The 22,569-nt window shown below is 42.2% G+C and overlaps 1 protein-coding gene across 2 annotated transcripts in view; it reads right to left on the reverse strand.

The window, feature by feature from the left end:
• plin1 (perilipin 1) overlaps positions 1–22,569 on the reverse strand; it is a 41,175-nt gene that overhangs the window by 11,796 nt on the left and 6,810 nt on the right. For both annotated transcript variants that reach the window (XM_029696399.1, XM_029696400.1), the window contains exons 6-8: positions 20,972–21,159; positions 17,636–17,767; positions 16,860–17,054 (exon numbers count right to left, since the gene is read on the reverse strand). In XM_029696399.1, coding sequence (XP_029552259.1) covers positions 16,860–17,054; positions 17,636–17,767; positions 20,972–21,159 — 515 coding nt within the window. The remainder of the gene's footprint in view (positions 1–16,859; positions 17,055–17,635; positions 17,768–20,971; positions 21,160–22,569) is intronic.

The raw sequence follows: 22,569 nt of genomic DNA on the forward strand, positions 1-22,569 counted from the left end.
ATTCACACTTCATCATATTGTTGCACCGTGCGCATCCTCTACATTTATAGCTACCATTTGGTAGAGGGCGTAAAAGAGCCTGGCTGATTTTCTTTCGTGGCTGGCAGTTGGCATGAACCAATTTATCGCGTAAATTGCGACCTCTCCTATATACAATGAGTGGTGGATTCTTAAATTCAGCCGGCAAAGCTGGGTCCGATGATAAAATATGCCAGTGTTTTTTAACCACACCTCCCACTTTTCGCGAATTCAAAGTATATGTGGTTGTGAACATAACGGAGTGTTCTTTTGCTTTAGCGGGTCTTTTTTGTAACAATTCATCTCGTGTTTTTCCCAATGCCAAATGAAGAGCTTCATCCACACATTGTGGCGAATAGCCTCTTCTTAGAAACCTATTGCGCATCTCCGCTGCTTTTTCTAGATAATCATCATTGGAGTAGCATATACGGCGCAGTCTGAAAAACTGGCTTCTAGGAAGTCCTCTTTTTAATGGCTCAGGATGGAAGCTGTCCCCTTGTAATAGAGTATTTCTGTCTGTTTCTTTTCGATACAGAGTTGTAAACAGGGTTCCATTTGATTTCTCAATCCACATATCGAGGTAATGAACGCGTTGAGTGTCACTTTCAATAGTAAATTTGAGATTGGGATCCATGTCATTGAGTAGTGCCATAAAATCTGACAGCTCTTGTTCAGTTCCTTCCCATATGCAAAAAATGTCGTCAATATATTGATACCACTTCAGGATTTTGTTCAAAAATGGATTTTCGTTTATGTTATTGACAAAACGTTCTTCAAATAGACCCACATAAAGGTTAGCATAGCTCGGAGCGAATGTGGAACCCATCGCCGTTCCATTCGTTTGGAGGTAGTATTCATCATCAAACCTAAAATAGTTATACTTCAAAACGTATTCTGCCAGCTCTAAAATAAAGTTTGTTGGTGGATATTCATTAGTATCTCTGTCTCCCAAATAGTGAGCTAGTGCTGCCAGCCCCCCCGCATGGGGAATGCTGGTATATAGACTCTCGACATCTAATGTGACCAGAATACAGTCTTCTTTCAAACCCGTTATTGGTGAGATCTTGTTTATGAAGTCTATAGAGTCTTTTACATATGATGGCAATGCTTGCACATGAGTTTTAATAAAAGCGTCTACAAAGTTCGACAATGGCTCTAGCATTGAGCCTATTCCTGCAACCACTGGTCTGCCTGGATAATTGCCTTGTTGTGTTTTAGGTTTGTGTAATTTCGGTAAAATGTAAAGGCATGGACGTATGGCACAATCGCAGCAAAGATATTCATATTCAGGTTTTGAGAGAAGGTGGTTTAATAGGCCTTGCTCCAAACTAGAGCATATATCCCTTTGGAACACCTGTGTGGGATCAACACTTAGTTTTCTATAGAAACGTTCATTACTGAGTTGTCTCTGAATTTCTTCTTTATATTTTTCATAGTCTAGAACTACCACAGCACCCCCCTTGTCTGCAGGTTTAATAACCAACGATGAATCTTTCATTAATTCATTAAGTGCCTGTTCTAGTGAGATTTTTTTGAATGTGGTTTGTCTCGTATACACTGACATGGCTTCTTGTTCGACTAACCTACAATAGGTATTAATCGAAGAGTTGTTAACTATGGGACAGAATTTGCTTTTGGGCTTAAAATGTGTGCCAGTTCGTTGATGTGTTTCTTGGCCCGAAACAGTGTTTTGTGAAAACACATGCTTAAGTTTAATCTTACGGAAGAATTTGTACATGTAGGTACAAAAGAGAGACCCTTAGATAAGACTGAGACTTGAGCGTCAGTAAGGTCTTTTTTGGAGAGGTTAATTACCGAGTCCTGCTGTAGCTCCGTGTCCACGGCCTGTGATCCTGGTCTCCTCTTCGACCGCTTGCCTCTCCTACATCGTTTCTTTTCTTTCCTAGAGCCTTGTGTTGCTTCCGGGCTAGAAAAACCGGCTGTGTGCCATGGTAGCTGGAGTCACTGTCTGTGGGGAATTCGCTCTCGGTGGATGCCTCTGTGTCCAAATTTCCATGTCCTCCTGCTGCTGCGTCTCTGCGTCCCTCAATCAGTGGTGCGTCCCTACGTCGGCCTCTCCGTGCTCCTGTCCTTGGGCCTTCCCATGCATACACCTGGTTAAGCTGGTAATCCTCTGTGTCACGCTGATATTTCTTGATCTTAGTTGCTTGTAGAGAGTCTGTATTTCCCAATGGACTGGTTGATCGCGTCGTCTATTGCTGTAAAATTAAGGCCTAGAATCTCCTTCATAACAACCTCATGTTCGCTAATCTTAGCTTCAACTTCTTTAGCTTCCTTCGACACATGCTCAACGATTAATAACATTAGTTTCACCATGCTAATCATAACCATATTGATAATGTAATCAGTGGTCTCTGTCTGTGTGTGACCGACCAGTATATTTGATGAGGGGCCAGGAGCTGATCTACGCAGCCATGCCCATCAATGGGGCGTTGGCAAAGACCTCACCTCTAGCCTCACCGACTGCTTACCAACGGTCGTCGATGGGGAGAATTAGGTAGGTTTAGTCTGACCTGTTCAAACTTCAACATAGTATATGTTTGTTTGTCAACATCACTGGTAATAGAAGAGTGACTGTATGTGTTCAAAGATGCGTCTATGGAGCCAGCACTTGCAAGATGATGTGATGGAGTCGTGACCAACAGACAGGCTTGATACTGACATCTCTGAATGGAGAGAGGCCAGGCACTCAACACATCCACAATGTGGGACTGAAGTCAATTACTAATAGTACAGCACAGAGAGAAAAAAAAAGTCCAGTATTTGTATCACCCTTTTCATTCCATGTGTCTCTGATGAACTCTGCCTTAACTCTAGCTCTTTCTACAGATGGAGAGGATCGTAGATGTTTTTGCGAGACACCAGCCTCGGTTGTTTGATGGGGTGACCATAATTGGGCAGATGTTATCTGATCTGTTCAAACTTCAACATAATACCTGTTTGCATGAGATATTACTTCTCCTAACTGCCATTGGTAATAGAACAGTGACTATGTGTGTGTATGTGTTCACAGAAACATGTATGGAGCCAGCACATGGAGATTTGTCCAGACTGGCAGACAGGCTTGGAGAGAGACCTGGCACTCAACATTACAATTTTACTAGACAACTTTTACTGTCTTTTAAAAAAAATATTGAATGATATCAGTCCATATGGGGAGGGAATAACTGGGTATATTCTACAGCAGAATCAGAGAACTCCTGTTATATACGGGACACCACACAGGATGACCACTGACATGTTTGTCAAGGTAGTCCCATTACCACCAGACAAAATGCTGATAGACACAGTATGTGTATTGGCTGGGAATGACAATGAAAAGTATAAGGTGCACACTGCGATATTAGCAGAACACTACTTCTATGGTATTATGATAAGGGTTGTTTATTCTACATGGACCTGCTACTAAATTTGAAAGTTATCAAAACACTTAGATAAGAATATCTACATGAATGCAATTGCTGAATTTCTCATATTACTTCATAGGCTATTGACCTATTCAAATATTATTTGTCACATGCGCCGAATAAAACAGGTGTCGAACTTACTGTGAAATGCTTACTTCCAAGCCCTTAACGCAGCTCAAGAAATAGTTAAAATATTTACTAAAAAAACTAAATTGAAATAAATACAATTACATAACAATAACGAGGCAATATACAGGGGGTACGGTACCAAGTCAATGTGTGGGGTACAGGTTAGTCGAGGTAATTTGTAAAGTGACTGCAGATAATAAAACCGGGAGTAGCAGTAGTGTAAAAACAGGGGGCTGTTCATCAGGCTTATGGCTTGGGGTTAGAAGCTGTTAAGGAGCCTTTTGGTCCTAGACTTGGTGCTCCGGTACCGCTTGCCGTGCGGTAGCAGAGAGAACAGTCTATGACTTTGGTGACTGGAGTCTTTGACAATTTTTGGGGCCTTCCTCTGACACCGCCTAATATATAGGTCATGTATGGCAGGAAGCTTGGCCCCAGTGAAACTGGGCCGGATGTGCTACCCTCTGTAGAGCCTTAAGGTTAGATAACAAGCAGTTGCCATACCAGGCGGTGATGCAACCGGTCAGGATGCTCTTGATGGTGCAGCTGTAGAACTTTGAGGATCTAGGGACCTATGCCAAATCTTTTTAGTCTCCTGAGGGGGAAAAGGCATTGTCGTGCCCTCTTCATGACTGTCTTGGTGTGTTTGGACCATGATAGTTTGTTGGTGACGTGGACACCAAGGAACTTGAAACTCTCCACCTGTCGATGTTAATTACCTCCCCTTACTGTTCAGCCATCCTTTTCCTATAGTCCATGATCAGCTCCTTTGTCTTGCTCACATTGAAGGAGAGGTTGTCCTGGCACCACACTGCCAGATCTCAGACCTCCTCCCTATAGACTGTCTCATCATTGTTGGTGATCAGGACTACCACTGTTGTGTTGTCAGCAAACTTAATGATGGTATTGGAGTCATGCCTGGCCACACAGTTGTGGGTGAACAGGGAGTACAGGAGGGGCCTCAGTGTTGAGGATCAGCATGGCAGATGTGTTGTTGCCTACCCTTACCACCTGGGTAGCCCATCAGGAAGTCCAGTATCCAGTTGCAGAGGGAGGTGTTTAGTCCCAGGGTCCTTAGCTAAGTGATGAGCTGTGGGCTCTATGGTGTTGAACACTGAGCTGTAGTCAATGAACAGCATTTTCTCATAGGTGTTCCTTTTGTCCAGGTGGGAAAGGCCAGTTTGGAGTGCGATTGAGACTGCGTCATCTGTGGATCTGTTGGGGCACTATGAGAATTGGAGTGGCTCTAGGGTTTCCGGCATGACGGCGTTAATGTGAGCCATGACTAGCCTTTGAAAGCACTTCATGGCTACTGACGTGAGTGCTACGGGGCGATAATCATTTAGGCAGGTTGCTTTCGCTTTCTTGGGCACAGGGACTACAGTGATCTGTTTGAAACATGTAGGCATTACAGACGAGGTCAGGGAGAGGTTGAAAATGTCAGTGAAGACACTTGCCAGTTGGTCCGCGCATGCTTTGAGTACAGTCCTGGTAATCCATCTGGCCCCGCAGCTTTGTGAATGTTGACCTGTTTAAAAAAAAGGTATTTCTCACACCGGCTACAAAGAGCGAGATAAGTTATCCAGAACAACTGGGGCTCTCATGCATGCTTCAGTGTTTCTTGCCTCGAAGCGAGCGTAAAAGGCATTTACTTATCTCTGGGCAGCTCACTTCCTCTGTTCTCACCATACGTCTGCCAATAGTTTTTGAACTTAATCTGCATGAGGTTTGTTTGTTGTGATTAAGTGGGAGGAAAACAACTGGGCGTGGTTGACAGATGGATGTGTCTTGTTGGTGCCAAGGACACAACCAAATCAAACCACACCCCCAAACCAACTCACATTTCATTTCTGCCATGGCCGCCAGCATTTCTTGAGGAGCAAGCCAAAAACAAGGCCAAATCAGCAGGTGAAGTTCCACTTTAATATAAATAATGCTGGTAGTGTGAATGAATCCAGCGTACAATAAATAAATATATATATTCCTCTCCAAGATGGTGTAGCAGTCAGACATCTTTGTCCTTCGTCTTGTCTCATGTGTATATATATATTTTCACATATTTTCTTCGCATATCTTTTTATATATATTTTTTCTAAAAACTCAACCTCAAAACACTCTCCTGCAACCCGCCTCACCAATTAAAAAAAACTTAGTATTATTTACCTCAAATCTGAAATCCTCAACAGAAGCTAGCCAGAGGTTAGCCAGTTCACTGGCTAACGTTGGAGTTCAGCTAGCCACGGTTAGCTGTCATCAGCGACTCAGACCAGAGCATACCGGACCTATTTTCTCTCCATGTCCCCGGATTTCTACCGCAGGCTCTGGACATCTACACCTGGATCTTGCAGCTAGCTAGCTGCTACCCGAGTGACTATTGGCTAACGTCGGTCCCGGAGCTAACATCAATTATTCCGGAGCTAGCCAGCTGAAGAGTTCCATCAGCCACTCCTGGGCTACAATCACCTATCCGGACCCGTTTTACTGCCGATGCGGAGCCCCATCGGGCCTTCACGACTGGACTACCTAAGTTATCTGCCCGAGGGAGTTATCCAACTGGCCCCCCTCACGACGTAACCTGAACGCCCATCTGCGGCCTGCTAATCGTTAGCTGTCTTATCGGCTGATATCTGGTTCGGTCTATTGGACAATTTTCTTGGGCCACTATAACTATTTTGCCAATTGGACTGGCCCCCCCTACCACACGGAACCCCACTAATCTACAGATGGAAACGCACGAGGTGGCTGAAAACAGACCTCCCTCCATCTTCTGCCAGCTTGCTACCTATGATCCGGCTAGCTGTCTGAATCTCACGGACCCTTATGATCACTCAACTAAGCATGCCTCTCCTTAATGTCAATATGCCTTGTCCATTGCTGTTCTGGTTAGTGTTTATTGGCTTATTTCACTGTAGAGCCTCTAGCCCTGCTCATTATACCTTATCCGGAGCAGTTCCACCACCTACACATGCTATGACATCTTCTGGTTTCAATTATGTTTCTAGAGACAATATCTCTCTCATCATCACTCAATGCCTAGGTTTACCTCCACTGTATTCACATCCTACCATACCTTTGTCTGTACATTATACCTTGAATCTATTTTATCGCCCCCAGAAACCTGCTCCTTTTACTCTCTATTCTGGACATCATAGACAACCAATTCTCATAGCTTTTAGCTGTACCCTTATCCTGCTCCTCCTCTGTTCCTCTGGTGATGTAGAGGTGAATCCAGGCCCTGCAGTGCCTAGCTCCACTCCTATTCCCCAGTTGCTCTCTTTTGATGACTTCTGTAGCCGTAATAGCCTTGGTTTCATGCATGTTACCATTAGAAGCCTTCTCCCTAAGTTTGTTTTATTCACTGCTTTAGCACACTCTGCCAACCCGGATGTCCTAGCCGTGTCTGAATCCTGGCTTAGGAAGTCCACCAAAAACTCTGAAATCTTCATCCCTAACTACAACATTTTCAGACAAGATAGAACAGCCAAAGGGGGCGGTGTTGCAATCTACTGCAGAGATAGCCTGCAGAGTTCTGTCCTACTATCCAGGTCTGTACCCAAACAATTTTAACTTCTAGTTTTAAAAATCCATCTCTAAAAACAAGTCTCACCGTTGCCGCCTGCTATAGACCACCCTCTGCCCCCAGCTGTGCTCTGGACACCATATGTGAACTGATTGCCCCCCCCCCATCTATCTTCAGAGCTCGTGCTGCTAGGTGACCTAAACTGGAACATGCTTAACACACCAGCCATCCTGCAATCTAAGCTTGATGCTCTCAATCTCACAAAAATGATCAATGAACCTACCAGGTACCACCCCAAAGCCATAAACACGGGCACCCTCATAGATATCATCCTAACCAACTTGCCCTCTAAATACACCTCTGCTGTTTTCAACCAAGATCTCAGCGATCACTGCCTCATTGCCTGCATCCGTTATGGGTCAGCGGTCAAATGACCTCCACTCATCACTGTCAAATGCTCCCTGAAACATTTTAGCGAGCAAGCCTTTCTAATCGACCTGGCCCGAGTATCCTGGAAGGATATTGACCACATCCCGTCAGTAGAGGATGCCTGGTTATTTTTCTTAAATGCCTTCCTCACCATCTTAAATAAGCATGCCCCATTCAAGAAATTTAGAACCAGGAACAGATATAGCCCTTGGTTCTCTCCAGACCCGACTGCCCTTAACCAACACAAAAACAGCCTTTGGCGTTCTGCATTAGCATCGAACAGCCCCCGTGATATGCAACTTTTCAGGGAAGTTAGAAACCAATATACACAGGCAGTTAGAAAAGCCAAGGCTAGCTTTTTCAAGCAGAAATTTGGTTCCTGCAACACAAACTCAAAAATGTTCTGGGACACTGTAAAGTCCATGGAGAATAAGAACACCTCCTCCCAGCTGCCCACTGCACTGAGGATAGGAAACACTGTCACCACTGATAAATCCACTATAATTGAGAATTTCAATAAGCATTTTTCTATGGCTGGCCATGCTTTCCACCTGGCTACCCCTACTGCGGTCAGTAGCACTGCACCCCCCCACAGCTACTCGCCCAAGCCTTCCCCATTTCTCCTTCTCCCAAATCCAGTCAGCTGATGTTCTGAAAGAGCTACAAAATCTGGACCCCTACAAATCTCCGGGCTAGACAATCTGGACCCTTTCTTTCTCAAATGATCTGCCAAAATTGTTGCAACCCCTATTACTAGCCTGTTCAACCTCTTTAGTGTCATCAGATTCCAAAAGATTGGAAAGCAGCTGCTGTCATCCCCCTCTTCAAAGGAGGGGACATTCTTGACCCACAGATCTATATCTATCCTACCCAGCCTTGCTAAGGTCTTCGAAAGCCAAGTCAACAAACAAATTACCGACAATTTCGAATCCCACTGCATTGCGGAGAAGGTGCGATCTGGTTTCAGAGCTGGTCATGGGTGCACCTCAGCCACGCTCAAGGTCCTAAACGATATCGTAACCGCCATCGATAAGAAACAATACTGTGCTGCCGTATTCATTGACCTGGCCAAGGCTTTCGACTGTCAATCACCACATCGGCAGACTTAATAGCCTTGGTTTCTCAAATAATTGCCTCGCCTGGTTCACCAACTACTTCTCTGATAGAGTTCAATGTGTCAAATTGGAGGGCCTGTTGTCCGGGCCTCTGGTAGTCTATATGGGGGTGCCACAGGGTTCAATTCTTGGGCCAACTCTTTTCTCTGTATACATCAATGATGTTGCTCTTGCTACTGGTGAGTCTTTGATCCACCTCTACAAAGACGATACCATTCTGTATACTTCTGGCCCTTCTTTGGACACTGTTAACCTGTTAGGGTATAGGGGGCAGTATTTTCACGGCTGGATAAAAAAATGTACCCGATTTAATCTGGTTACTAATCCTACCCAGTAACTACAATATGCATATACTTATTATATATGGATAGAAAACACCCTAAAGTTTCAAAAACTGTTTGAATGGTGTCTGTGAGTATAACAGAACTCATTTGGCAGGCAAAACCCTGAGACAGATTCTGACAGGAAGTGGATACCTGATGTGTTGAATTGACTTTAAGCCTATACCATTGAAAAACAAAGGGAAGGAGGAATATTTTGGCACTTCCTATTGCTTCCACAAGATGTCCCCAGCCTTTACAAAGTGTTTTGAGTCTTCTACAGTGAGATCTGACTGAAGAAGAGCGTTGGAACAGCGATGGCCCATTAGACACCTGGTGTGCGAGTTGATGGTGGGTACTCTCATTCCGAAACGTTTTAAAAGAGAACCCAATGGTCCGCCTTGAATTTTATTCATGTTCTGGTTAAAAAAGGCCCTAATGATTTATGCGATACAACGTTTGACATGTTTGAACGAACGAATATATTTTTTCCGTTCTTGAAGTGAAGTGAAGTCCGGCTGGCTTAGATCATGTGCTACAACACGGAGCTTTTTGGACATAAATGATGAGCTTTTTTGAACAAAACTACATTCGTTATGGACCTGGGATTCTTTGGAAGTGACATCTGATGAAGAGAATCAAAGGTAATGGATTATTTACATAGTATTTTCGATTTTAGATCTCTCCAACATGGCGGTTAGTCTGTATCGCAATGCGTATTTTTCTGGGCGCAGTGCTCAGATTATTGCAAAGTGTGATTTCCCAGTAAGGTTAATTTTAAATCTGGCAAGTCCATTGCGTTCAAGAGATGTAAATCTATAATTCTTTGAATGACAATATAATATTTTACCAATGTTTTCTAATATTAATTAATTATTTTGTTGTGATGACTTGACTGCCGGTATTGGAGGGAAACGATTTCCTGAACATCAACGCCATAGTAAAACACTGTTTTTAGATATAAATATGAACTTGATAGAACTAAAAATGCATGCATTGTCTAACATAATGTCCTAGGAGTGTCATCTGATGGAGATTGTAAAAGGTTAGTGCATAATTTTAGCTGATTTTATGGTTTTGGTGACGCCTGTCTTTGAATTGACAATACAATACACACAGCTATTGTCAATGTACTCTCCTAACATAACCTAACTTTATGCTTTCGCCGTAAAACCTTTTTGAAATCGGAAAACGTGGTTAGATTAAGGAGATGTTTATCTTTCAAAGGGTGCCAGATAGTTGTATGTTTGAAAAACTTGAATTTTGACATTTATTTGGTTTCAAATTTGCCGCTCTTGAAATGCACCTGCTGTTGATAGGGTGCGCCACGGGTGGCACGCTAACGTCCCACATAGCCCCAAGAAGTTAACAACCCTTCAGATGAGCTTCAATGCCATACAACTCTCCTTCCGTAGCCTCCAACTGCTCTTAAATACAAGTAAAACTAAATGCATGCTCTTCAACCGATCGCTGCCCGCACCTGCCCGCCCGTCCAGCATCACTACTCTGGACAGTTCTTACTTAGAATATGTGGACAACTACCTAGGTGTCTAACCAGACTAAGCTCTCCTTCCAGACTCACATCAAATATCTCCAATCTAAAGTTAAATCTAGAAGTGGCTTCCTATTTCACAACAATGCATCCTTCACTCGTGTTGCCAAACATACCCTCGTAAAACTGACCATCCTACTGATCCTCGACTTCGGCGATGTCATTTACAAAATTGCCTCCAATACCCTACTCAATAAACTGGATGCAGTCTATCACAGTGCCATCCGTTTTGTCACCAAAGCCCCATATACTACCCACCACTGCGACTTGTACGCTCTCGTTGGCTGGCCCTCATTTCATACTCGTCGCCAAACCCACTGGCTCCAGGTCATCTACAAGACCCTGCTAGGTAAAGTCCCCCCTTATCTCAGCTCACTGGTCACCATAGCAGCACCCACTTGTAGCACGCGCTCCAGCAGATATATCTCTGGTCACCTCCAAAGCAAATTCCTCCTTTGGCCATCTCTCCTTCCTTCCAGTTCTCTGCTGCCAATGACTGGAACGAACTACAAAAATATCTGAAACTGGAAACACTCATCTCACTCACTAGCTTTAAGCACCAGCTGTCAGAGCAGCTCACAGCACATAGCCCATCTATAATTTAGCCCAAACAACCTCTTCCCCTACTGTATTTATTTATTTAGCTCCTTTGCACCCCATTATTTCTACTTTGCACTTTCTTCCACTACAAATCTACCATTCCAGTGTTTTACTTGCTATATTGTATTTACTTTGCCACCATGGCCTTTTTTGCCTTTACCTCCCTTATCGCACCTCATTTGCTCACATTGTATATAGACTTATTTTTCTACTGTATGTTTGTTTTACTCCATGTGTAACTCTGTTGTTGTATGTGTCGAACTGCTTTGCTTTATCTTGGCCAGGTCGCAATTGTAAATGAGAACTTGTTTACCTGGTTAAATAAAGGTGAAATAAATAGTTAGTCAATAGTTTACATACAACTTAGCCAAATACATTTAAACTTAGTTTTTCACAATTCCTGACATTTGAATCCAAGTTAAAATTCCCTGTCTTAGGTCAGTTAGGATCACCACTTTATTTTAAGAACGTGAAATGTCAGAATAATAGTAGAGAGAATGATTTATTTCAGCTTTTATTTCTTTCACCACATTTCCAGTGGGTCAGAAGTTTACATACACTCAATTAGTATTTGGTAGCATTGCCTTTTTAATGTTCAACTTGGGTCAAACGTTGTGGGTAGTCTTCCACAAGCTTCCCACAATAAGTTTTTGGCTCATTCCTCCTGACAGAGCTGGTGTAACAGTCAGGTTTGTAGGCCTCCTTGCTCGCACACGCTTTTTCAGTTCTGCCCACAAATTTTCTATGGGATTGAGGTCAGGGCATTGTGAATGCTACTCCAATACCTTGACTTAGTTGTCCTTAAGCCATTATGCCACAACTTTGGAAGTATGCTTGGGGTCATTGTCCATTTGGAAGACCCATTTGTGACCAAGCTTTATCTTCCTGACTGATGTCTTGAGATGTTGCTTCAGTATATCCACATAATGTTCCTGCCTCATGATGCCATCTATTTTTTGAAGTACCACAGTCCCTCCTGCAGCAAAGCACCCCCACAACATGATGCTGCCACCCCCCGTGCCTCACGGTTGGGATGATGTTCTTCGGCTTGGAAGCCTCCCTCTTTTTCCTCCAAACATAACGATGGTCATTATGGCCAAACAGTTCTATTTTTGTTTCATCAGACCTGAGGACATTTCTCCCCATGTGCAGTTGCAAACCGTAGTCTGGCTTTTTTTAATGGCGGTTTTGGAGCAAAAGTAATATTACTTCCTTGCTGAGGGGCCTTTCAGGTTATGTCAATATAGGACCCGTTTTACTGTGGATATAGATACTTTTGTACCCGTTTCCTCCAGCATCTTCACAAGGTCCTTTGCTGGTTGGGATGGTGGGATTGATGGGATTGATTTGAACTTTTCACACAAAAGTACATTCATCTCTAGGAGACAGAACGCGTCTCCTTCCTGAGCGGTATGACGGCTGCATGGTCCCATGGTGTTTAAACTTGCGAACTATTGTTTGTACGGATGAAAGTAGTATCTTCAGGCATTTGGAAATTGCTCCCAAGGATGAACCAGATGACCCATGATGTCAAGCAAAGAGGCACTGTGTTTGAAGGTAGGCCTTGAAATACATCCACAGGTACACCTCCAAATGACTCAAATATGTCAATTATCCTATCAGAAGCTTCTAAAGCCATGACATTTTCTAGATTTTTCCAAGCTGTTTAAAGGCACAGTCAACTTAGTGTATGTAAACTTCTGACCCACTGGAATTTTGATAGTGAATTACAAGTGAAATAATCTGTCTGTAAACAATTAATGGATAAATTACTTGTGTCATGCACACAGTAGATGTGCTAACCGACTTGCCAAAACTATAGTTTAACAAGAAATCTGTGGAGTGGTTGAAAAACTAGTTAATGACTCCAACCTAAGTGTATGTAAACTTCTGACTTCAACTGTGTGTGTGTGTGTGTGTGTGTGTATATATAGAGTTCTGTTTAGGTATGATAAAGATTTTTTATATAAACAAGATCATATAATTGTATGAGTCTGTACCTACAGAAATGAAAACTAGTGGGGTGGGAAGAATGTCCACTGCTTACTGGACCATGGTGCCCCAAATAACATCCAAGTCCTGTTTGACAAGTTGCAAAGGAAACACTAAGGCATTAACTTTTTAAAGACCCATGGAGGTGCTTTACATTAATTTCCAGTGCAATTTGTTTTTTAAATGCAACCCCCCCCAAAAAAAAATCCATGAGGGTGGAATGTATGAGTGAGTGTATACATGTGCCATTGAGAGAACATTGAGTTCTCACCTTCCGCCAATACAGGAGCCATAGAATGTAAAAAATAACTACCATCTAAACACAAGCTAGATGAACCTCTCAGCTAAGAGGTTAGTCCATTAAAAAAATAATATTACTTTAATATAACAGACTAGGCAGAAGTTCTAGGCCACATCTCAGATTGCAATCAAAATCCCCTGCCGAGTCCAACGTTAAGGCATTGTTTGCCAACCTGTCCTAACATTGACTTTCATTCTCCCAATAAAGGATTTACAATGGTCAGCAGGGGGTCTGGAATGTATGGTTAAGGCTAAGTGGACATATTTGCTGCAGAAATAAATCCTGAAGAAATGTGTTCATTGATTAAAAAAATGCCAGCTATCCAATATCCCTTTGCCTGAATACGCCCCAGCAGAGTATTAAGGTCCCTTGCAGAGTTGTTCTCCTCAAGTGCAGTGGCTGCACACCCACTATGACCTTCCTATGCTGGCCAGGCCATCAGACTGACACTGAAGGAGCTGGTACCCATAATCCTGCTCACCTCTCTTTCTGCTTCTAATGGGTGAAAATTCACTGTGCAGAGTAAATTCACTGCTAGTCAATTTACTTCGGTAACACTGGATGATTTCATTAAGTGTTCCAACTTGCACTGCTGAATAGCTAGCTTTTCACGTTGCGTGACTGGTAAGAAGCTTCGGGAGGGAGGTCACGTGCTAGAAAGCAGAGTTCCTGGGTTCGAGACTCAGTGTGAGACGAATTAGGAGGAAGCGGTACTCGCTAAGCAAGCACAATGACAATCTTTACACTGGCAGTACTTTTTGTCTAGCATCAATCAAGATTAACAGAAAAGATTCCACTCGTTTGGGTTTCAGTTATTCTGTTTCTTGGGAAATAAATCTAAGCTCTCTCTTAGTCAGGTGACAGGAGACGGGTGCCTCTGGTCTGGAGCCGTCTGTCAGTGAGCGCTACACTGCTGTATTGTGACAGCTCTGCACGCCATTTCTCTCTGCACAGGGTGATAATGAGGGCTTTAAACAGAGGCAACAGCGCAAACAGCAGGGTCAGGCCTCTGCCTGATGGTACTGCACAGATATCTGAGGAGATTACACACACAAAACCTAGATGTCTGCAGAGAAGAATGAGAAACTCGCCAAATACAGGTGTGCAAAGCTTGTAGTGTCATACCCAAGAAGACTCGTGGCAGTAATCACTGCAAAAAGGTGCTTCAACAAAAGCGTAAGTAAAGGGTCTGAATACTTGTCATATTTCCGGGGGGTTTTATTTGATAAATTAGTTAAAAAAATGAATAATCTAAAAACCTGTTTTTGCTTTGCCAGTATGGGATAGTGTCTAGATTGATGAGATTTTTTTAATCCGTTTTAGAAAAAGGATGTAATGTAACAAAATGTGGAAAAAGTCAAGGGATCTGAATACTTTCCGAATGCACTTTATAAACTCAGCAAAAAATAAAATGTCCTCTCACTGACAACTGCGCTTATTTTCAGCAAACTTAACATGTGTAAATATTAGTATGAACATAAGATTCAACAACTGAGACAAACTGAACAAGTTCCACAGACATGTAACTAACAGAAATTGAATAATGTGTCCCTGAACAAAGGGGGGGGGGGGTCAAAAGCAAGTCAGTATCTGCTGTGGCCACCAGCTGTATTAAGTACTGCAGTTCGTCTCCTCCTCATGGACTGCACCAGATTTGCCAGTTCTTGCTGTGAGATGTTACTAAACTCTTCCGCCAAGGCACCTTCAAGTTCCCGGACATTTCTGGGGGGGAATGGCCCTTGCCCTCACCTTCCGATCCAACAGGTCCCAGACATGCTCAATGGGATTGAGATCCGGGCTCTTCGCTGGCCATGGCAGAACACTGACATTCCTGTCTTGCAGGAAATCACGCACAGAACGAGCAGTTTGGCTGGTGGCATTGTCATGCTGGAGGGTCATGTCAGGATGAGCCTGCAGGAAGGGTACCACGAGGGAGGAGGATGTTTTCCCTGTAACGCACAGTGTTGAGATTGCCTGCAAAGCCTGCAATGACAACAAGCTCAGTCCGATGATGCCAGGACAACAGCCTCTCCCTCAATGTGAGCAAGACAAAGGAGCTGAACGTGGACTACATGAAAAGGCGGGGCACACAGTTGACGGGGCTGTAGTGGAGCGGGTCGAGGGTGCCAAGTTCCTTGGTGTCCACCTCACCAACGAACGATCATGGTCCAAACACACCAGGACAGTCGTGAGTGGGCACGACAACCCCTTTTCCCCCTCAGGAAACTGAAAAGATTTAGCATGGGTCCTCACATGCTCAAAAAGTTATTCAGCTGCACCATCGAGAGCATCCTGACCGGTTACATTACCACCTTATATGGCATCTGCTCAGCATCTGACCGTAAGGAGCTACAGAGGGTAGTTCGTACGGCCCAGTACAAAAATGGGGCCAAGCTTCCTGCCATCGAGGACCTATATACACTGGGCGGTGTCAGAGGAAAGCCCCAAAAGTTGTCAGACTCCAGTCACCCAAGTCAGACTGTTTTCTCTGCTACCGTACCGCACAGCAAGCAGTACCGTAGCGCCAAGACTAGGACTAAAAGGCTCCTTAACAGCTTCTACCCCCCAAGCCATAAGACTGCCGAACAATTAATCAAATGGCCACCGGATTATTTACATTGACACCCCCCTCCATTTGTTTTTACACTCCTGATACTCGCCATTTATTATCTATGCATAGTCACTTTACAAATGACCTGGACTAACCTGTACCCCTGCACATTGACTCCGTACCGGTATCCCCTCTATATAACCTCTGTCATTTTATTGTGTTACGCATATCATTTTTTACTTTAGTTTATTTGGTAAATATTAACTTAACTCTTTCTTGAACTGTATTGCTGGTTAAGGGCTCGTAAGTAAGCGTTTCACTGTAAGGTCTACACATGTTGTATTCGGCGCATGTGACAAATAAAGTTCGATTTGAAACTGAAATCACTAAATAAGAGTGTCTGAAATTAAGCCTTGTCAAGGGCCTATAAAGACACTGCAGATTGTTGAAATTATGCATGCACTGGGGCCACCCCGAACAAAATGTTCCTTTAGTTTACATACAAAAACTATGAATTAGAAGAAAACATCAACCACTTGTGCCAGTGGTCAACTGTACCCATAAACGGGTGACTTCATTTCCTGAACAAATCCTTTGAGGTACAGGATATGCAATAGGTAATGATGTGTATACACTAAAATCCTGTCCAATAGGTAGTCACTTAGCCATATAAAGCATTGTAACCACTTCTTGATCTGATTACGTCCTACAGTATGTGATACGGCCCTCTCTGAAGAGCTGAGCTGGTGATATGATCACACAGATAATGGATGATTGGGTTGGGGGAATGGAGCAGCTCCCTCCTTTCCCCACATGAGGGGTTCAAGTGAAGGGTACGCCAGACAGAATCAATGCATGTGAGGGCCAAATCAAATCAGGGGATGGCAGGGATGATGGAGTGACTCACCATAACATAATAGGAGATGCTGTTCACCACACGCTCCCGGGCGCTGCCCACGGTCTCCAACAGGGCACCCAGCCCGTTCTTAGCCAAGCCAAAGGTGGTCTGAGGGGCACTCTTCACACTGGACACAACTAACATGTAGTTAATCTGCAGTTGATAACCAAGGCCACTCACCAGGCGCTGCAGCCCACCACCTCTCTGAAACACAGGGACATGAATGTAATACAAGGTGAGTATCTGAACAATTCTTTACCATACAACAACACCACCTACTCACATGGTGTGGCTCATTATACTCTGCTAACCAGGCAGCCTTTTCTGAGCAGTAAATCAACATAAACAGTACAACATGTATTGTACATATGGGTATTGTCTTGGCTGTCTGCTAGGGTGAACCTAGAGGCCAGATTCTGTATGTTGTGTAACAGCACTTCAGATTTCTTTATCCACTCCCTAAATTATACTTTAGTAGGGGGAGTCTCAGGGAATGTGAGCTGAATGTTAAGAATGTACAGTATTTGATTACATTTTCTGAGAATACCATGAGGTACATCAAGGGTCGCATTTGGAGACTATTTTAGGCATATTTGAGTGGGGCAGACATGACCACATCAATCTAGAGAAATACTGTAGCACAGGGGGAGCAAAGACTTTACAGTAAAACATCCTCTAATGACAATAATGAAATGACCTAAATTACTATTAAAAAATATAAAAAGATGGTGATGTGCATTGTTTGAGACCTGCTCTAAGGATGGTATGATGTAAGGGTTCGTAACCTTCTGAAACTCTGCTTCTGTCTCTCTGCTCCTGTCTCTCTGCTCCTCCCAACTGAAGAATCCCATCACTGAGCTCTGAAAGAACAGGCCCACTGTTTCCACAGCCTCAAGGTTCTTCATGGCATATTCAGTCTGGCAGGGAACAGTACATTTTCAAAGTCAATTTTAATAATCCATAACAACATATTTGCAAAAAACTAAATGTTACAGTAATAACATGATACTTAGTAACAAGTAATTTTTTAGAAGCTTCTATATCATTATGAAAGAGGGTTCAATAAAATAACTTGCCTCGCACACTTTTACAGTCGATTATTTATAAAAGTTTGAGTAGTATCTAGAACTACTGTAAGCCTTATCAAACCCACAACTGTGAGAATGTCCTTTCAAGAGCTAAGCTTTTGCATTTATTTGGTGACGTCAGACACAAGCCCACTAAGTTGTATCGACTCAGACCACCATCTTATGTACAGCCATTCTCAAACACATCTGGGTAAATCCATTTGAATTCAATCACTTTGACAGCACCCCTTTTGATTTGAACAAAACCTTCCATACATATTTACCCATTGTAGAATGCCAAAACATTCAAGAGATAAAAGGTGCGCAATGTTGACCAATTTTGCATACCCCACCATACTATCAAACATCCATGTCTTCGTCACTGGAAAGATAAGCGGTTGAGATTGATATAATTTAAAAGCATACAAACAGGGTTGTCAATTTTTAAAAAAATCATTTCCAGAACATTACTTTTTTTTATATAAACATTATGAATTATTAATGTAAAATGTCAACTTTTAAATTACTGGGATCTTATATATAGAGCGTGCGACTATTTTTATAGCCTACAGTTTACTTGCCATTAGTCAGCACCTCTATCAACTTTTTTGGGTGTGCTTTAGCTCATGCTTTTTATTAAACTTTAAAATGGTACCACAAAGATGGTTGGAGATCCACACATCAGAGAATGTTGACTTGAATGGGAATATCGGTTTTAAATTATACTGTCAATCCTCTATAGGAAACCTATTGAAACCATAGAAATATAGAATAGACAAACATTTAAGGTGACATTCGACTGTGGGTGGACCGGTGGCCATCTTTGTGGTAGTAAATAGAAGTAAAAATGTAAATTCAAATTACATTTCAATGGTGTAACAGCTAAATTGCAGTGATCTGAAGGGATAGGTTAATTATATTTCTATGATTGAAATTATACCCACCCTGTATTCAAGAGCATGTTGCTTCTCAACCGATGGCGGGAACAACACAAAAACCTCAGATGTCAAAGAGTCTAAGCTACAACATATGCGAATATGAAAATTGACAAAACCTTTTTCTTTTTAAGTATAATTTGTATTCAAACCCTGTTTGTAACCTGTTTGAAAGACATCAAACTCAACCATTTATCTTTTACAGTGATGACATCAGTGGCAGTTCCAGACCATTTCAACTGGGGGGCCGAGCTAGGGCCAGTTGTACTGTTAGAGGGGCCAGTTACATTAGACGTTATTGTTATCATATCGTTTTCTTCACTGCATTGCAGGCAAAAGACCATGTTCATAATCATTCAACAATTTATTTGCATTTTCTGTCTAATAACGGATGTAAAAAAAGAACGATAGCAAAAATTAGTTATTTAAAACGGGGGCCACAAGGGGGTCCAAAATTGTTGTCACAGGGGCACTGCTCCCCCCCCCAGAACCGCTAGTGGATGACATGGTTGTCTCATAATATGGTGGGGTATGCAAAATGGGTCAACTTTGAGGACCTCTATCTCTTGAATGTTTAAGCATTCAGGTCCAAAAAAATCCCTTCGACCACTTCTTTCACGGGCAAACGTTTGGAAAGTTGTTTAAATCAAAAACAATGCTGTGAAAAAGTGATCTAACTAAGACAACTGCAATAATTACATCAAAAAAGGAGGACCATCTGCTACATTGAATTAATCTGTGTGTAAAAAGGTAATTTCTACACATTGGGGAGTACAGTCCCTACAACCAAAAATATCTACAGTGTCAGTAGATATCAAAACTCAACGGGGTAACCAATAACCTCAAGGATTCAAGTACCTTCAATTAAATTGTGTGCTGTATATTGAGCTATTGTGTCATGTGAATTACAGGCATTTTGAATTGGACTAATCATTTTACTATTAAAAGAAAAAGGGATGCAAAGAGCAAAAAAGACCAATCCCTGTAGGCCTAATTGCTAATGCTCTACACACTGGATATACAGTGTACAAACATTAGGGACACCTGCTCTTTCCATGACAAATCAAATCAGACTGACCAGGTGAAAGCTATGATCCCTTATTGATGTCAACTGTTAAATCCACTTTATTTAATGTAGATTAAGGGGAAGGTTAAATAATACTTAAGCCTTGAGACAATTGCTACATGGATTCTGCATGTGTGCCATTCAGAGGGTGAATGGGCAAGACAAAATATTTAAGTGCCTTTAAACGGAGTATGGTTGGAGGTGCAAGGCACACCGGTTTGAATATGTCAAGAACAGCCACGCTGCTTGGTTTCCTGTGTGTATCAAGAATGGTCCACCACCCAAAAGACTAACTTGACAACTTTTGGAAGCATTAGAGTCAACATGGGACAGTATCCCTGTGGAACGCTTGACACCTTGTAGAGTCCATGCCCCGACGAATTTAGACTGTTCTGAAGGAAGAACGGATTGCAACCCAATATTAGGAAGGTGTTCCTAATGTTTGTATACTCAGTGTACCTCTGGCTGTCTGTCTCTCCTCAATGCTTATTTCAGCTGGGATTTCAACTGCCATACTCCAGTAACCCCTGCTGTTATTGAGAACTACTGTAATTGATGTGATTCCCAGAGAGGGATTTGGAATGAATTATGGCTTTAGACTATGTGTGACATAATCTCCCCGAGAGAGTATGCATTTACTCTAGTAATAACCCAAATAATTGTACCCAATTTCATAAATGAACACACATCAAGTAATTCACGTCAAAATGATAGACTGACACAATTCTGTCTTTCGGTCATAAATAATTAAATTATACGCTAGCTGTAAGTAATAGGGATACATTTCATATGAGTCTTTCCACAGGCATGCTCTTCCCTCTCCCTGATGACCGCAACAACAACTCTACGTTGGGCTAACAGAGGTCAAAATTCACACATTTTCCCTTATTTGTACTGACTGTAGTACCTAATTGGGCTGCCAATTTTTATTTTGATTGGCCAATTCCACTGCATCTAGATCCCATCAGGGAAAATATGTGATGTTTTAATTTAATTCCCCCACAATTATTTACAGTGTCTGGGACCAAGACTAAACAGACAGCTAGCTCTTACCAGTGGAGACACACCGGAGATGTGTGTGACCAGGTCCTGACCTTGACTCTTGGCGTGTTGGAGTGTTGCTGCTGTCTGATTGTAGGCACGTCGACACACTGTGCTGGCCAGAGCCCCAAGCCTCCTGTAGCTGGGCTGAAGGCCAGGAGCACTGACACCAGACTCCTGCTCCCACAAAGCAGCCGACTCTGGGGGACAGATAAAGAGCACTCAACGGCTGGACAAACGGATACAAAATGTCTCTCTTTTTCACTCAACAACCTCTAACTCAAAGCATCACATATCATTAGCTGACCACTCCTGATGAAGGACAAATGGGATGGACCCTCACTAAGAAAAAGCAAACAAACTTGTAAGAACTTCTAGATTCCAAACTTCTATAGCTGTTACATAAATACTGTATCTAATTTACTGACAGACAATGTTACACCTCATTACTTGTGAGCAGAAGGTCACTCTTTGAGTGACTGTCTTATGTCCATGAGTTCCGAAGAAGGTACGTGGTTTCAGAAAGTATTCACACATCTTGACTTTTTCCAAAAAATGTTGTGTTACAGCCTTAATTTAAAATGGATTACATTTAGATTTGTCACTGACCTGTGGAATTGTTTGACTTTTTTACAAAATAATTAAAAATGGAAATCTGTAATGTCGAGTCAAAATGTATTCAACCCCTTTTGTTTTACAGCAAGCTTAAATAACTTCAGGATGAAAAATGTGCTTAACAAGTCACATAATAAGTTGCATGGACTCAGTGTGCAATGGTGTTCAACATGATTTTTTTAATGACCATCTCATTTCTGTACCCCACACATACAATAATCGAGTGTGCAAAGCTGTCATCAAGGCAAAGGGTGGCTACTTTGAAGAACCTCATATATTTTTGATTTGTTTTTGCACTTTCTTGGTTACTACATGATTCCATGTTTTATTTCTTAGTGTTGGTGTCTTCACTATTATTCTACAATGTAGAAAATAGTCAAAAGAAAATAAAAACCCTTGAATGAGTAGGTGTCCAAACTTTTGACTGGTCTTACTGTGTGGAATGGGGATGTAACATTCTGTAGTTGGTCACTAGCTAGCACATTTGGGTCCTTGAAAGTGGTGGGAATGTATGTTTTTGGTTTCACGTTGGTTGTGGGAACAAAACCATAAGTTTCCTGACCGTTAAAACTGAAGGTTTGTTAAATGTTCTGAGAACATTTTGCCTGTTCTGAAAATAATTATTTTTAGGTTGCAGGGAGGTTCTGAGAATGTTTTACTCTGGTTCTGATAAGGTTTTCCTTTGAGGTTTTATTAACACTGAGAAAATAAATTATAGGTCATTTGGAGGTTTGTGAATAACTTCTTTAAAACTTTTACTGAATGTTTCAGTAAGACTTTTAATAACACTGCTACCTTATTTTGGATTACCTGTTATAAACTCGAAGCAAAGACAGGAAATTAATTTCCATGTTTCCTTCGACCTTATCATGAACACATTTCAATTTTTTCCTGACACGGCATCAGTGAGTTTGAAACCTATAATCTTCTGTTGTCTATTCATGGGATTAGTCCACTGCACCACTAGGATGGCGCTATCATGACATTTTTTAATC

This window comes from Salmo trutta, chromosome 17, assembly GCF_901001165.1.
Source record: "Salmo trutta chromosome 17, fSalTru1.1, whole genome shotgun sequence".
In the NCBI taxonomy this organism is placed as follows: Eukaryota; Metazoa; Chordata; class Actinopteri; order Salmoniformes; family Salmonidae; genus Salmo; species Salmo trutta.